This window comes from Equus przewalskii, chromosome 10 (genome assembly GCF_037783145.1).
Source record: "Equus przewalskii isolate Varuska chromosome 10, EquPr2, whole genome shotgun sequence".
Taxonomy (NCBI): domain Eukaryota; kingdom Metazoa; phylum Chordata; class Mammalia; order Perissodactyla; family Equidae; genus Equus; species Equus przewalskii.
This window is the reverse complement of record NC_091840.1, coordinates 32697488-32714848: the sequence shown is the minus strand read 5'-3', so window position 1 is coordinate 32714848 and position 17361 is coordinate 32697488. Positions and strand designations below refer to the sequence as shown.

General features: G+C 53.7%; 1 protein-coding gene across 5 annotated transcripts; it reads left to right on the top strand.

The window, feature by feature from the left end:
• Positions 1 to 4961: 4961 nt before the first annotated feature.
• On the top strand, positions 4962 to 17202 carry SEPTIN4 (septin 4). Of its 5 annotated transcripts, none has more exons than XM_070562283.1 (12): positions 4962 to 5200; positions 10211 to 10504; positions 10887 to 10980; positions 11432 to 11518; positions 12040 to 12163; positions 15356 to 15490; positions 15604 to 15721; positions 15811 to 15912; positions 16094 to 16190; positions 16284 to 16446; positions 16610 to 16709; positions 16981 to 17202. In XM_070562283.1, exons 1-12 carry the CDS (start codon positions 5198 to 5200, stop codon positions 17038 to 17040), a joined length of 1377 nt encoding a protein of 458 aa, XP_070418384.1. In that variant the 5' UTR covers positions 4962 to 5197; the 3' UTR covers positions 17041 to 17202. The 5 variants fall into 5 exon arrangements, 3 of the variants coding, with proteins under 3 accessions (XP_070418384.1, XP_070418383.1, XP_070418381.1); XR_011523397.1 differs by having other exon boundaries at positions 5067 to 5200; positions 16538 to 16709; XM_070562280.1 differs by lacking the exon at positions 4962 to 5200 and adding an exon at positions 7732 to 8029.
• Positions 17203 to 17361: the final 159 nt, after the last annotated feature.

Below are 17361 nucleotides of genomic sequence, written 5' to 3'. Positions count from 1 at the left end.
TTTTGCTCAGCTGCCTTTGGCCCAGCTGCCAAGAGGGGAGAAGCAAGAGACAGCTGCACCTTGGGGGCTGAATGAAGGCCTGGAGGAGGGGCACAGAATGTGAGGCAGTTCCTGAGAGAAGCTCAGGCTCTGACACTGTAGGTGGGAGGACTGGGCCAGCCAAGTCCCACCACAAGTAAAGTCGTTGAGCTCCAGGAATCTCCACAGTGGCTGTTTCTGGGAATTCACAGAGGAAGTCTGACACCAAAACCTGTTTTCTAGAGATGGAGTGGTATCTAGCTGGAGAAGCTGACTCCACGGTTGGTGAGCATGGTCATACCAATGTCACTTTAGTCTAAGGTTCTTCTCCTTTCCCTCCACATCCCATACACACGCACAGGCCTAATCCTTTGGCGGGAGGGCATTTGAAGTACTCACAGTTGAGAGCTGCTGATTTGGTGTTGATCATTTAGTCATTGGCTGAAATAATAGCTACCACTCATTTGAGTGATTATACCATGCTGTGTGTGTTACCTTAATGAATCTTCACCACAAGCCTATGAGGTCGACTTTTCCCCCTATTTCACAGATGAAGCAACTGAGGCTCAGAGCTGGCTCCTCAAAGCTGGGAGCACTTTAGGGGCCATCCTGCCCCAGGGATTCATATGTGGTGTATAAACCCTTCTCCTGTAGCCACATCTTCCTGGAAAAAAACTTCTATTTCAACAGCACCTGTATTTATTTATTTTAAAGATCGGCACCTGAACTAACATCTGTTGCCAATCTTCTTCTTTTTTTCTTTTCCTCCTCCTCCTCCTTCTTCTCCCCAAAGCCCCCGAGAACATAGTTGTATATTCTAGTTGTAGGTCCTTCTGGTGGTGCTATGTGGGACGCTGCCTCAGCATGGCCTGATGAGTGGTGCTAGGTCTGCTCCCAGGATCTGAACCAGCGAAACCCTGGGCTGATGAAGCAGAGCATGCGAACTTAACCACTTGGCCATGGGCCAGCCCCTCAATAGAACCTTTAGATAGCAAGAATTGCAAATGGAAGGGTTTTAGAGGGGATAACATTTGTGTCTTTGCATATGAACTGTGAAGCTGGGAGGTGGGTATGAGCTGGTGAACAACCAGAATGAAGGGCAAGTTATGGGTCAACGAAGCCCAGAGCCTCAAGGCTTGTCTGTGCTCCAAAATCAGAGTGGAAAACTAATCAATGAATCCTTTCAGTCAATCCATATTGATCAGATACCTCCTGGGGGCAGAGGCCTGGTCACCCAGGCAGACATCACATCACATGTTCAATGAATTGAAGTGAGTAGAGGTTAAAATAGAAGACATACTCCCTCTCCTTGAGGGGCTTATGGTTAATTTGGGAGAGAAACATATACAGATGGGTCACTTGAAAGGATGTGGACATCAAAGGACAAAACAAAGTCCAGGGAAATGAATCAGCAAAGCTTCTAGCACTGGAGGGTCGGGGGAGACAAATCTTGGCTTGGTATATTGAAGACCTTGGTAACTTACTGCCCAAAGATTGAAGGGCACTTGTTAGAATTAGTGAGTTTTTGGCCACAGGAGGTATTCAAGCAGTGTCTAGGAGGTCGGGGGTGGCTCTAGAAGGGCATTAGACTCTAGTGGGTAGTAGCACCTGGAGGTACGTAAGTCCCTTCCATCCCTGAACTCCTGTGCCCTGTCCTGCTGCAGAGAGGTTGTTGGAGGGATGCTCTGGCTGGCTTCTAGCACCCTATTGGCTCCGGAACTGCCCCTCACTGCAGCCGTTCAGCAGGTGCCAGGAAACACAATGCTCCCTGGCCTTCACCCACGTCTCATGCCTGCCCCAGGATCACGGTACTCAGGGGAACAATACAGGGAGGAGTAAGGCTTAGGGTATTTTGGTTTCTTCTCTCTGCACAGATCTTGCTGAATGGACTGGCTAAGGTTTCCTTGAAAGACACAACCCAATGATAGCCCTTTGGCCCCAGCAGGGCTCTCTGACTATATCATCAGTGACTCATCACCTGGGGGTGGGGGGTGGGAAGGGAGGAGCAATTAGTTCTTGCATCACTTAAGGGAAACTCTGCTACTGAGAGGTAAAAGTGGCCTTTGCTAGTCAGGCAGACCTGAAGTCCTGATTTCCTATGGTAATCACTCTTTATTCTTGGCTTTTAACCTGGGCCCTGGCTTGGCCCAAGTGCAGCATCCTTGTTTATCTCTGTGCCATACATCCTTCACCCATGGGTGGGCAGGAAAGATTCAGTGGAGGGGGCCAGGAGTTTTTCCACACACACATGTTGGCCTGACCCAAGCAGAGGGCGCCCAGGACAGCAGGGTGGAGCTGTGGTTGCTGATCTGAGTTTCCCAGAGAGTCACCCTTTGTGCCAAATTAAACGTCCACTCCCCAGACACTTGGCTCAAATACCCACTCCAGCAGTCCCTGGGAAATTGTTCTCTAGTCAAGGATATCAACGCCTGGTGGAATGTTGAATTTCAAGGGAGAGCCAGAGTTCCAAGAGCCGAGGGGGATTGAGGCAAGGTTGGCCAGGCCACCTGCTGGCCACCGTGGTCAGTGACTCACACAAGGGCTGCTGTATCTTGGCCCTGCTTCTCACCAGGTGTCAGACTTGACCTGAGCCAACACAGAACGTGAGAGCTGGAGTTGGGTGGAGTTCAGTTTTCTCTTTCGGGGGGGAAACCAAGGCCCAGGAAGGGCAAGGGACTTTCAGGCAATGAGATAATCACCAAAGTTGGACTGGGCACTTGTGCCCAGGCCAAGTTCTCTCAGAAACACCTGAACCCTGCAGGCTTAGCACACGGGGTTTGTGCAGGCGGACGAGCTCAAAGTCTGTCTCCAGCTTTCACCCAGCATGCCTCATGTTGGCCTTGTGGTGCAGTGATTACAAGGGGACTGTGACCATCAAGATTTTTGGCTTAGAGATGAGTTCCATGGTCCCAGGCCTCTCTTGGGGCCTCACTTCCCTCAAAGCAAGCTGTCACCAACGTGCCTCAGGACACACAGGACCCTCTGGGGCCTGGGCAGCAGGTGCCAGGGCAGAGCTTGGATTCCACCCACAGCTGAGGTTGAGCTAGCTGAGCTGCCTTCTGAGATGTGTCGGTGTCCACACTTGGACTACAGCCGGGACTAAGGGGAGGAGGGCCATTACAATTGGGGAACACAAGGCTTTGGGATGGGGTCTGTCTTCCTTGATGTAGGCTTCCTCCCTGGGCCCAGTGCCCCCAGCCCACACACAGACTGCCTATGGAAGCACCAAGAGGTATTATGAGTGTGCTCATGAGTGACAGTGACCTGCAGCAAGTTCCCAACAGTGGGGCTTTGTGGAGCCTGCGTTTGACATTTGGGTCTGGGTCTAATGGCAGCAGTTGCTGCTGCTTCTGCAGACTTCCAACAGCCACTGCTTTCTCTCTAAAGAAACTCTTTATGTCTTTGTTTTCCTGAGTACAGCTTCAGATCTCCTATCTACCCCAGGAACCTCTCTATACATTCAGAGTTTCCCTCTCATTGGAGCCAAGCTGCTGGCCCCTATCCTAGTTTAATCTCTTCATTTTTAGGTGTGGAAGTGGAGGCCCAGAGAAGTGACATGAATTGTCCAAGCTAATCCAGCTAGAAAGGTTTCTCCTCAACTTACTGGATCATGAATGCCCCTCATTTCTTTATTTCTTTTTTCTTTTCTTTTCTTTTTTTTTTTTAGGTAAGGAAGATTGGCCTTGAGCTAACATCTGTGCCAATCTTCCTCTGTTTTACATATGGGATGACACCACAGCATGGCTTGATGAGTAGTGTGTAGGTCTGCACCCGGGACCCAACCGACCAACCCCGGGCCACCAAAGTGGAGTGTGCAAACTTATGCCACCTGGTCGGCCCCCCTCATTTCTTTAAACAATGACACACACCGCTTTCATCTTCCAGGTCACCAGAGCCAAATATCCAATAACATCTCCAATAGCAGCCTCATGTTTTTGGAGTCTGTTCTCACCTGCCCTACCCAGGGCCCTCTCCCTCCCTCTGCTGAGTTCTAACTGATCCCAACTATGACCACCTGGGTCACAGATCAGCCCAAAATAGGTAGGCAGGCCTCTGGTGCTTCTATAAATAGAGAGGACCGTGCCTGTGGGCCTCAGTTTTGTCTGAAGTGTGTTCAGGCCAATCAGCCTGCCTTTAGGGGCGGGATCTTGGAAGTCAGGGAGAGGCATGCTTCTGGACACTTCCACAGCAGCCTGACCAGCTCAGACCTGAGTATTAGCTCAGGAAATCCCCACCAATTCCCTGCCCCCTAAGCATTTACCCCCCCTCCCCCCCCTGCCCGCCACTGCTGACCCTTCTGAGCCTCTAATGCTTGTAAAGCTCCTGGGGCATTTGTCCCCACAGCATCTCACCCGCTTGCCCAGCATGGCCTGGGTCACGCCTGCGCTGGCCTCTCCTGAGGCCTCCCCACTTTCCTCAGTCCCAGGCAAGGCTCCACTGGGGTGGGGGTGGGGGGTGGGAAAGGCGACTCAGCCTCTCCCTTCCACCATTCCAGCACATGAACCCTGGATAATGTATGCAGCAAATCCTCTCTAATCCTTAATCTAGGGTCCTGCACGAAGGGAACCTCCTGTCTCTTCTTCACAGCTTGGGTGGAGGTGGAGAACGTCTGACGTTCCACCTTGCGAGGTGTGGAGGGGGTATGGACAATCAGTAACGTGGACTTAAGACAGCTTCACTTCTCACAAGCCTTGCAGAATCTTGGGGGTAACTAATGGTTTCTCTCCAACTCCTGGGACAAACCCTGCCTCTCCTTCCAAAGGCATCTCCTCCTGGGGATGCCAGGTGGGCCCTTCCTTTTTCTTTGTGGACTAGCTCAAGCCCCCACGGTGATGCGCTGCCTGACGAGGCCACTCTTTAGCGGCTGAGTAAGGAAGAGCCAGGTGATCAGTGCAGCCTGTCCTGAGCGCCTCTCTGCGCTCTGCGCCTCTAGGGTCGCGGGCTGCAAGGCAGGCGCCTAGGTCGGCCGCGCCGGGCCCCACAAGCGCACTCACCTCTGGCCGCCAAGGTACAGGCCCCGCCCCCGGGCCGATTCGCCCCGCCCCTGGCCCCGCCCCCGGCCGGTTTGCGCTCAGGGCGGCGGGCGGAGGCTGGTGGTGCGGCGAGGTCGGCGCAGAGCTCTGGCCGCAGGTCGCTCGGGCGCTGTCCAGGCGGAGCCGGCCCGGCCCGGGCTGCAGCCATGGTAAGGAGGGCGGGCGCGGGGCACGGCTGGGCGCGCAAGGCCCGCCGCTCTCGGGCGGCTCCGCAGGGACCCGCGCGGTGCCGCAGCTCCGGCTTTGCGGGGCGGGAGGCGCTGTCGCCGGCCGCGGGCACAGGCGGGCACTGCTGGCAAGCAGCGCTGCGTCGCCGCTCCCAAGTTTCTCCCTCTGATCCAAGCAGCGACCGAGCGTGCCCCGACCCCCCGGGTGCTGCCCGCGTTTTTGGACAGAGGGGTGGGTTCGTTCTGGAGGCTGGGGGCCTCCGGCCGAGACGCTCATGTTGGGCTGGGGTGGGCGCGTCAGCGAAGAGCGGAGGTGAGGGTCCCCGGCCTTGCCTGGGTCAGCTGTTACCTGGGTGACCCCTCCTCACCCACCTACCCTGGGTTCAGGGGTTAGCACCAACTTCCTTTAGAAAACACACAGAGAAGGCCCACAAACACTGTCTGCCTCCCCAAGAGGGATGGTGAGACGCTTGGGCCCTCATTCCCACAGCCTAGCCAGAGGCAGCTCCTAGGCCCTTCCCACAGCGCCCTCTGCCCAGGGACCCCTGAGAGAGGGAAGACCACCATCCTACCCGGTGGGTCAGCTCCATCCCTCTGCCTCTGAGACAGGAACCATGGGGAAGCTTCCTCCTGCAGCATCCTACACTACCGTCCTCCCCAAACCAGGTCCCTCTGCAGTGGTGGGGGTGGGGGAACTCATTCCTGCCACCTGCCTGTAGGGAAGAGAAGCAGTAACCCCAGCTAGCCTCCCTGGAGGCCCCCAGGTAGGAAGTTTTGATGTTTGGCTGTGAGGGTGCCAGCTTGTCTCCTGCTATCTTTGCCAGAGCCTGCCACAAACACATTGTGCTGGGGGTCAGGGCCACCAGGCCCCATGCCAGCCTCTCCTCTCAGTCTGGAAGCCCCCCAGCCTTTGCACTCTGCATTGGGAGGCACAGTCTGTTTACAGCAGGAGGAGATCCATGACCAGCCTGTGGGGGCAGGATGTTGGCTGTGGGCAGCCTCCAGAAGGGAACTCCCTGGGCCCCATGGAATCGGAAGCTTCTAGGTCTGGAAAGGCCAACCTTTTGGGCTCATGTCTCTCAAGCTGTGTCTAGGCTGAGGCCCAAGTCTTGGCCAGGAAGTTTTGGTGACCCCTGTGACCTTCCCCAAAGGGGGGTTCCTGGGAGAGGCCAAATGTTGCCTTTCGTTGTCCCTGGCTCCCTCCTTTTTCCTACAGGAGGATGGACAGATTGATTGTTCCAGGGATGGAAGCCTGGGGGAGCACTGACTGTCCCCAGTGCCAAGCCCAGCAGGGGCCAAGAGGGGCTTTTTCTGCCACACACTAAGTTCAGGTCAGCTAAGGTCTTGGTACTTTCAGCTTGGCCGAGGCCACTCTGTTCCTCTCTAATTAAAGACACCCCACCACCACCAGAGTCCTCAGCCTCAAGCCTCTGCCCTCCAGCCTCCCAGTCCTTAGGCTGACTGGTTCGTGTCGAGTCAGACTCCCCTGTGAGGGTCTCTTTGTGAGAGGAGACCAGTGTCTCAGCTGCTTTGGAGGTCCGTAGGGAGCGCTCCCCACCCCCAGAGCTCCAGGGGCTTTTAGTTTGCATGTGACAAGAATAACAGGCCAACATTAATAACCATCCTCTGACTTGAGATGCACCTTTTCTCCTCAGGTTCAAAGCAGCTTGAGGTGTCTCTCATCTGGGAGTGCTGTCTCTCCCCAACCATCCTGGGAGGCAAGGAAGGGCCATCCACAATTGTACATTAAGGCCCTGAAATTAAGACACTATTCCAAATCCCAAAGGGTGTTTCTGGTCAAACCAGAAACACTGGCCTCCTGACTCCTAGTCAAGTGCTCCATCTGCACACTCCCAGCCAGGCCCCTCAATTTGTTCCCACCTAAGCAGCAACTCTGAAGCCTCTGAGATTCTGGCCTCCTGCTGGCCTGAACTCAAGCCCCTCAGAGAACAAGGGCTAGCCGCTCCTCCGTGGACTCTGTTGAAGCGATGGGGTGATGAAGTGATATGGGTCCCCATGAGTCAGGTCAGGTATTCTAGGGTGGGAGGAGTCCCTCTGTGGCTGGGGCTCTCTGCAGGGGAATCTAGGGGCAGATTTCTGAAGACAGTGGGGTTCTCTGCTGGGAGAACACAAAGGGACACTTGGGAAGAGAAGTGGGGCTGTTCCCATGATAACCTATACCCAGGGGATTATGGGACATCGCACCCTACTTCATCACTGCTTAAAGTTAAGGTTAGAGAGAGAGAGAGGAATCCTTTGGGGATGGAGTCTCCTGAGTGGCTGTGCCCATGTACTGATGGGCCAGGTCACCTTGGGGACAGCTCACAACTCTCTGACAGGCCTCCGTGTCCTTGGGGGTTAACAGGGGAGGCCAAGTAGATCAAGAGCCTGTGCTGCAGACAGACTTGGGAGGCTGTGCCCACCAGGGTAGGCAGCGGGCAGGCGTCATGGGGCAGCCAATCAGAGGAGGAGGGGACTGCGGAGGAACCCAGTGATCCCGCTGCAGCTGAGCTGTCCTTGGAGAGTGGGAGCCAAGGGAAGGGGAGGAGGAGGGGGTGGGGAAGGACATTCCACAGGCTTTTTTGGCCCCTGACAGAGACAAGGAGGTCAGAGAGAAAGGGAAAGGAGCAAGCCAGGAAGCCAGATTACAACAAGAACATCAAGACCAGGCTGTTTCTGTGTGTGAGGAACTTTGCCTGAGAGATAAAATTAGACCTAGAGCTTGCCGACAGGGATTCTGAAGTGTGGGACATGGACCATTCACTGGGATGGCAAGGCAGTGCTGTCCCTGAGGACAGGACTGAAGCTGGGGTAAGGTGCTGCTCTGGGAGATGGGCGGACCTGACCTGTCTTCCCCTGCCTTGGCTAGAATTGGGGCTCAAAGCCAGAAAATGATTTGGTCTCTGGCAGAGCTGGGAGCAGGGAAGAACAGACAGGAGGTGAGGACCCTGGTGTCCTGACTCCTTGTCTAAAGCCCCTGTGGGCCCCTCTGTGCTGATAAGCAGCCAGGGCTAGCAGGGAGAATGGTGCTACATTCCTGGTGGCTCTGCTGGAAGGTTGTGGGGGCTAGGGGTCTCCATCAGTGCCTTCCCTGCTGCCTCTCTGATCAATGCCCCTGGGGAAACCAGGTGGAACACAGCCCTCTGTCTCCCACCCTTAGCCTGACCCCCAGACCGACTGCTGGGTCACTGCAGGGTTGTGCAGAGGGGCAGGATTTCCTGGAATTCCCCAGACTCTTTAGCTGCCAGAAAACAAGACCTACTGCCCCCGAGCCCCATCCCTTCTCTGTTGCCATATAATGAACCATCCAAGCTGGGACACTTTTCCAAGTGAATAGGGCCACAATTAATCATTATGCTAGGACAACAAACATAAACTAGGATGTATGGTAACCCCACTGGACCCCACAGATATTATGGATGAGAAAAGCCTATTAGGTCAGACTTGCCTCAGGATGGCCTCTTCTGGCCACTAAGCCCCCAAATGCTAGTTCCAGTTCCAGGCTAAAGGTCCTCTTTTCCTCTCCTCTGTCCAGGTGAGTCCTGGAGACTATGACTATAAGCAGGTGTGGGGACTTGAAAGGCGACAGCCTGGAAGTAGCTCTTAGGGGACTTTTCCCTCTAGCCTCCCTGTCTCAGTCACTTCCTTCTGGCATGAACTGACAACGTGCATGTCCACCTCTCTCAATTCTTCCCTTTGTAAAATGGGGGCCTGCAGGAAGACTATAACTATCCTATCTCCCCCAACCCTGGTTGGGACTCCACAGTGGTCTGGGGTAGCCCCCATTGGCTTGGCCAATCCCCAGAGGGTGAGTCAGCCTCTGAAGCCGGCCCTTGTCCATTGTCTGGGGGTGGCACGTGGGTATTGTGAGGCAGAGCTGAGCCCAGCACCGCCAGGCACTCCACAAAGGGGGCTGGTCCCCAAAGGAGAGAGGAAGCTTTAGGGTCTAGAGCTGAGGGCGAGAGTTGGGGGAAGTGGCCTCTCTTCCAAGCTGGAGATGGGATGGAACATGTCTCTACAGAGGAGCCAGCCATTCTCTGCCTACCACCCCTGTGGTTCACAGTTCAGGCCAGACCCCCTCCTGCACTGCTAGCTAAAGCCTAGCTCCAGGCAGAGGGGGCAAGGGGCAACTGAGGGGTGCTTCCCCCTATATGTCCCTCACAGTTGGGGGCTGTCAGCAGCTCTGGAGGCCCAATGTCCTCCTATCCTCCCTCACCTGGTCCTTCCCAGCTCCCCTCCACCCATACTCAGCATCCACTGGCAGGTTTACCCTTCTCTCCTGGGGCCCAGGCTCAGGCTCCAGTGTGGCTCAGTGTCTGGAGTAAGGTGGGTGGGGGTGGGGGGGCGGTCAGGTCAGCTGTACTGAGCTGTGAGCGGTGAGCCCTGGGGAGTGAGCACCTCCAGCAGAGTCTACACCTCAGTTGCAGATCTCGCTGACCTGCAGTGACAGGAGGCACGGAGCCCCCTCATGGCTCTTGATTTACCTGGGGCTGGCAGCTCCCTTCTCCCCTCCCTATCCCTCCTGCCCCTGCCTCATTCTGACTCTGCATTCTCCTTAAATCCTGAGCCACATTCTCCTGTTAGCTGGAATGCCTCTGTCTGCTCCTCCTCATTCAGTCTGACTTCCTGGCCTTTGGGGCAGTCCCTGGCCCCTGGCTTGGCCAGACCCCCAGGAAGAGCAGCCTCAACAAGCACCCTGTTGAGAGGGAACATCAGGACTGGAGCTACTCAGCTCCCAAGAGCAGTTACTAGGGCTTTGGGGTCTGCCCAGGGCTACTCCCGGACCCTGGGGCCTTTCCTGGCATCTTGGACTGGGGAAGTGTGTGAGCAGGTGAAGGAGGGATAGTGAGCACATCCTCTAGCTTACTGCTAGTCCAGTTTCTTTCCCTTCTAACCACAAGTGCTTTCCTCTCTCTCCCTCTCGCCTTCTCCTGTCTTCCTCCTTCATTCTTCCCTTCCTGCCACCTATCCACCTACCACCCCAACCCCCAGATCAAGCGCTTCCTGGAGGACAAGGATGATGCAGAACTGAACAAGTTCGTGAAGGATTTCCCAGGAAGCGAGAGCTGCCACCAACCAGAGGCCAAGACCTGGGCATCCAGGCCTCAGATTCTGGAGCCAAGGCCCCAGGCCCCAGACCTCTGCCAGGATGACCTGGAGTTCAGAACCCCCTCGTGGCCCCAGCCCTCTGACAGCCAGCAGTACTTCTCTGCCTCAGCCCCTCTCAGCCCCTCAGCCCGGCCCCGCAGCCCATGGGGCAAGCTTGATCCCTATGACTCCTCTGAGGTAGAGCCTCCAGCCCCGCCTTTGTCTTTCAGTGGGCTTGTGCAGGAAGACCCAGGGAAGGAGCAGAGAGAGCCCGAGTGTGTGTGCGTGTATGTGCACATGTATGTATGTGTGTGCAGACATGCGTGTGTGCGTGTTGAGCTGGGGCCTCTCTCTGTCCTGTGTTGGCCCCAGCTCTGTGGTGTTGGCCCCCAGGTGCACTGGAAACTGACAGCATCAGCAGGGGCAGAAGCCCAGCTGGTGGCCCCAGATGGGGCCTCAGAGGAGTCTGGCACTCCTCCTCTAAGGCTGGGACAAAGACCTAGGAGGGAAGGAGAAGGCTGGTGTTGGGTCCTGGGGCCCCTCCTCCTGCCCTGATGTACTCTGCCTTCCTGTCCACTAGGATGACAAGGAGTATGTGGGCTTTGCGACCCTCCCCAATCAAGTCCACCGAAAGTCTGTGAAGAAAGGCTTTGACTTTACCCTCATGGTGGCAGGTAGAGCAGGGGCTGGGCTGGGCTGGGCAGGGGGTGTTTCAGGTGGGGATGGTATGTGTAGGGGGTTGGGGGAGGGATAGGGAAGGAGAAAGCAGCAAGTGGCTGTGCCTTTTTGCAAAATAGCCAGGAGCCGTGGGTGGCCAAATGTATGTATGTATATGTGGGGGGTCAAGTGGTGCAAAGAACACTTGATCAACCGTTTTCTAGTATTTGCCCTTTTCTGTGTGCCCTTGGGTAATCTCCTACTCTCTCTGGGCCTCATTCAAATGAGAAGGCTGGACAAGCTGTTCTCTCTGCTTCCTCCTTCTAGCTTTAAAATGCTATGGTTTGGTTAGTCTCTTCCTAATTAGATAAGAAAGCAGCTCCCCCCACACCTTGGTTTAGTGGGGTTACCTCTTGGCTATAGATCTTATCTTCTGATTTGGTGCTTCTATCCTCTCTCTCCCGTCAGGAGAGTCTGGCCTGGGGAAATCCACTCTTGTCAATAGCCTCTTCCTCACTGATCTGTACCGGGACCGGAAGCTCCTCAGTGCTGAAGGTAGGGAAAGGAGAGGAGCATGCAGACAGGCAGGCAGACCTGACTTGGGAAATCAAACTCACTCCAGAGTCTGGGGGATGGGGCCTTCCCCAGCATGCAGGAGAACATGACTTCCTAGAGAGACTGACGGCATCTCTCCATAGGCCTCTGGCCTGGCAGCCCACCAGCCATCTCCCTAAAGATTTGGGTGCCGAAGCAGGGCAGGGACCAGAATCCTGCTCTATGAGTGAGTCTCTGACCCCCAAAGGATTCCAGGAATCTAAGAAAAGAGCTGGGAGCAGAGAAGAGGCTGGGGCCAGAGCCAACAGCCACCGGCATTTCCTGTGTTGGGAAATGTGCTCCTTGCTGGTTCCCAGAGAACAGGCCCCCCCCCCCCCCCCCCCGGCAGCCTGGGGGTGGGGAGGGGGGCAGTGTGATGAGGCAGTCTAGGCAGCAAAGCTGACAGGGGGTGGGTGGTTTGTCCTGACTAGGCAGGTCCTTGCCCTTGCCCTTGCCCTGGCCTCAGTTTCCCCCTTCTCCAGAACGGATCATGCAAACTGTGGAGATTACTAAACATGCAGTGGACATCGAAGAGAAGGGCGTGAGACTGCGGCTCACCATCGTGGACACGCCAGGTTTTGGGGATGCAGTCAACAACACAGAATGGTATGTCTGACCAAGCAAAACCCCTGTTACTGAACCATAAGTGGGTTTGCCTCCTGGCAGAGTTAAAATCAGACTCTTGACCAGAAGTAGTTGCCACACAAAGTAGAACTTATTTGCAGCAAATAGGAAGCCACGGGGAATCACTTCCAAAGTCCTAGTGTCCCGGAACAAAGCGAAGCAGGGGCATTGTATTTCAGATGGGAATGAATATTCAAAAGGGAGAGGTGGGTATTTACCTGTGCAGCCTCACTTGGAAAACAGGCTTCCAAATACACTGCAGGTTATGGTCATAAGGCCTGACCTCCTTCCAGAGAGGAGATCTTAGCATTAAAAATGAGGCAAAGGTCCTAGGCGTTGCTCTTGTGGAGCTTGGTCTGGTTCAGGGTAGTTGGTGATTGCATCTCTTAAACAATTAAATGCTTCCAAACCCACCCTTGAGTTCCTCTGGGCAATTAGTCGGTGACACCCCTACCCATTCTGTAGACACATACAGGGGCGCATGTAGGCAGAGACATATCCAAAATTGTCAGGAGGAAGAGGTTTGTGATCTTGAGCATGCCATGCCCTTTACTGGACAGCCATTTCCTCTAGAGTGGAGGGACGGATTGGACTAGATGACCTCTAATGTTCCTTTTAACTCAGACCTGTAATTCTATAACGGGGGTGAGGACACAAGGTAAGAAAGAAGAGCCTCAAAAGAGCAAATATAAGGAGCCAGCCTGGTGCCACAGCGGTGAAGTGTACACGTTCCACTTCGGCAGCCTGGGGTTCGCCGGTTCGGATCCCAGGTGTGGACATGGCACCGCTTGGCAAGCCATGCTGTGGTAGGCGTCCCACGTATAAAGTAGAGGAACATGGACATGGATGTTAGCTCAGGGCCAGTCTTCCTCAGCAAAAAGAGGAGGATTGGTGGCAGATGTTAACTCAGGGCTAATCTTCCTCAAAAAAAAAAAAAAAGGGCAAACACATGTAAAAACATGGAGCACAGGGCCTGACATGCAGTAGGTGCTCAATAAATATCACCCTCCCTCCTTCCTTTCCTCTCACCAGCAACACTTTAGGTGCTACAACAAGTTTTATTAAAAAGGTAAGAGGGCATAGAGGGAGAGGTGAAGGGGGGAAAGAAGAGGCAAAAGGAAAAAATGGGTGGGACTTTGTTTAAACTCCAGGCACCTTCTAGGCTACCTGCCAAAAGAGAAAAAGGTGGCTTTGTCACACCCCCCATCATCCCTGGCTTCTTGTTTTTTAGGAACTGGAGGGATGCTTTGATAATGGTCAGACCTAAGTGAGTAATGAGAGGAGAATGGATGATAGAGACAGGAGAAAAGGTGGTGCCTTTGACAAAGAAGTTAGCCAGGTTGGTGCTAGGACCCCGAGCCTGAGAGCTCAAATCTTGATTCAGCGTTTAATAACTGTGTGATCTGGAATAAATGACTACATTCCTATTTCTTCCATTGAAAAAAACCAGCCCTTGCCACCTCACCCAGTAGATCTGGAAATCACCAAGAATGAGCCATGTGAATATGCATTGAAAACTGTAAAGGGCTGTTTACATGACACATTACTTTTAAGACGATAATTGCAAGGCCAGTGCAAAATAGAAATCTAGGGCTCCTTGTTCAAAATTATTAAGAATTTCAAGACAGCCATAGCAGAGAATCAAACCAAGCATGAGCCCTTCTGAATGTAGGGCCCCGTGTGACTGGACAGGTCTCATGACCTTGAAGCTGACCCTGGATAATTGCTTCACAGACTAATCAGACCTTTATAGACCTTTCTATGCTCAGAATCCCATCACACACTTTATTACAACATGTGACTTTCAGCTCAGCACACTGGTTCATCTTCAACTTCATAGTCTAAGCCTTGAGGGGAGGGCTGCTTCTTATATTCTTGCCACAGCGCTGTGCTAGTACATGGTACATGGTCTCCATAAATATTCGTGACGGATTGAAGTGGCTCCATGTCATCATCATCCTTCCTGCTGTAGGAATACATCTCAGCAAACTGGACGTGCCTGGACACTCTAGCCCCAACCAGCACCTGGTTCCTACTGTTGGAAGCGTGACCCCCTCCTTCAATCAAGCTACTTACCTCCTCTTCACTTCCATAATAATAATAATTTCATTTGCCTGGCACCTCACAGTTTACAGCACACCTCCACATATACTCATTTAGTTAGCCAGCAGGAATTTATTGAACACATGCTGGGTGTCCAGCCTGTGCTGGACTTGTCAAAGGATACAGAACAAGTAGGAATGATCCCTGTCACTGAGAGGCTTACAGTCTAGTGGCAGCAGGGGTGAGGGAGTGGGGCGCAGTAGTTCTCTAACTTGTGTGTCAGTCAGGTAACAACTTAAGTCAGTAAATGGGTCGGGCAGTGTAGAGGGAAACACACTAAGCCAGGAGTCAGAAGGCGGGGACTTGGGTTGGTAGAGAATTTGCTAGCCAAAGTGATCCAGATTGAGTTTCTTAGCTGCTCTGAATTTAGTTTCTTCATTTCTAAAATGAGAGTGATGGTGCTCCTAATGTCCACCTATCAGTGAGGATTGAACTAGATAACAGAAGAGCAAAGGACTTTAAAATTGAAGTTCTTGAATATATATATATATATTATATGTATATAATCTGACTGTGGTAAAGAGAAGGGGAAAGCATGAACCTCAATTTTCATATCTATCTATCTATCAACATCTATCTATCTATCTATCTATCTATCTATCTATCTATGTGGTGAAGAGAAGGGGAGAACAGTGTGCATTGGTATAGTCAAAGGAGACTTCATGGAAGAGATGGTTCTTGGATATGGCCCTGAAGGATGGAGTGGGTTTGGAGAAGTAGAACCACACCAACAAAGACTCCGAGGCTGGACTGTGAACCTGACTTAGGGCTGCCCTGGCTTCCAGTTGGTTCACCTGCAGGCAACTTGCTATTCTTATTGCTTTGTTTGGTCATCTGGGCTCTTTTCCTCTCAGAAAACTAGTATTTATTGAACTCTGCCTGCGTATTTAGTGTGATTTTCTATCAGGATGTGTGAGATGCACCCCTGATACCTTCCTGAAGATGGAGTAAAGCAAGCCAAGGGAATAAGTCTTGAGAACACTGCTTAGGGCGAGAGCTACTCTGCCGTCACAGAGCTCACTAGGCAGTCCCGCCTCCCACAGTTTCTCTGCTTGTTTGTCCCTGCCCTAGCTGGAAGCCTGTGGCAGAATACATCGACCAGCAGTTTGAGCAGTATTTCCGAGATGAGAGTGGCCTAAACCGCAAGAACATCCAAGACAACAGGGTGCACTGCTGCCTGTACTTCATCTCGCCCTTCGGCCACGGGTATGGTCCGAGCCTGAGGCTCCTGACACCACCGGGTGCTGCCAAGGGAACAGGCCGAGAGCACCAGGGGCAGGGCTGCCACTAGCCGGTGGTCACAGATTCCTGTTCCCCAGGCTCCGGCCACTGGATGTTGAATTCATGAAGGCCCTGCATCAGCGGGTCAACATTGTGCCTATCTTGGCTAAGGCGGACACACTGACACCTCCTGAAGTGGAGCGCAAGAAACGCAAAGTGAGGGAAGCTGGTGGGGGGAGGGGAGCAGGTGGGCTTCTGGAAAGGATGGGGTCCCCAGAACTGTGGGCCCCTCATGTGTTTGCCAGATCCGGGAGGAGATTGAGCGCTTTGGAATCAAGGTCTACCAGTTTCCAGACTGTGACTCTGATGAGGATGAGGACTTCAAATTACAGGACCAAGCCCTAAAGGTGGGGCCACCCCAGGGCTTCCCTTTCCCATGTTGTCTTTTCTGGGCAGAAGAGGGAAGTAGAATTCTATATAAGGGTGGGCTAGGACCTTCTTTCCTAAAATGAGGCAGAGAAGATGAAAATATAGGTGAAAGGAACAGGTGAGAAGGAGGGTGTTGACAGGCGCCCTAACTTCTTCCAGGAAAGCATCCCATTTGCTGTAATTGGCAGCAACACTGTGGTAGAGGCCAGAGGGCGGCGAGTTCGGGGCCGGCTCTACCCCTGGGGCATTGTTGAAGGTAAAGCCCCGAGCTTGTGACTGGGGGATCTCCTTGCCCTCAGCGGCTCTCCCCTACCCATGCCCCTGGCTGACTCCTAGCCTTGCTATGCAGTGGAAAACCCAGGGCACTGCGACTTTGTGAAGCTGAGGACAATGCTGGTGCGTACTCACATGCAAGACCTGAAGGATGTGACACGGGAGACACATTATGAGAACTACCGGGCACAGTGCATCCAGAGCATGACCCGCCTGGTGGTGAAAGAACGGAATCGCAAGTATGGCCAGAAGCCAGGACAGAGCAGGCAGTGGGGGGGATCCCAAGCGCAGCCCTGGGTGAGACCAAGCCCTTCCTTTGTTCTTCTACAGGCCCTGGGCTCAATCCAAGCAGGTGCTGGGGTCCCCCTAGCCTTACCAACCCCCCTTTCCCCTTCCCCTCAGCAAACTGACTCGAGAGAGTGGTACCGACTTCCCCATCCCTGCTGTCCCACCAGGGACAGATCCAGAAACAGAGAGGCTGATCCGAGAGAAAGATGAGGAGGTGAGAGCAGTATGAGGTGGTAAGGTTTGACAGCCTGGGAGGTCCCCTGCTTGATCATAAACCGCAGTATCTCTTGGTTTGAGAATAGAAAGATCCCTGGCTCTGGTGCATATCTGGGTCCTGGATTGGTGGATTAATGGTTCTACCCAGGGTCTCCATGACACTTCAGGGCTACCAAAGCCCTGGCTTGAGGGATTAGAGCTTGGGGGTACTTCCCCAAAACTAGAGGACTCTCTGAAAGGCCCTATTTTGATGCATGTGCCTGTTCCAGCTGCGGCGGATGCAGGAGATGCTGCACAAAATCCAAAGACAGATGAAGGAGACCCATTAGCTGGCTTTCAGCCCTGGATATTTAAATCTCCTCCTCTTCGTCCTGCCCATACCGGCCCCTCCCAGCACCAGCTCTGCTCAGGCCCCTGCAGCTACTGCCACTTCGCCTTACATCCCTGCTGCCTCCCCAGAGACTCAGAGGAAATAAAGTTTAACAAATCTATAGGTGGCTTCTGGTGTCACTGTCTGTATCTTTATCACCTCCCAGAGACCAAGATCCTAGGACCCAGTTTGGAAAGGTGGCTGGAGGAGGGTGCTGGGTTCTGGCTTTTAGTAGGGAAGGGAGAGTGGGGAAAACTTTCCCCTCCTCTGACAGGCTTCA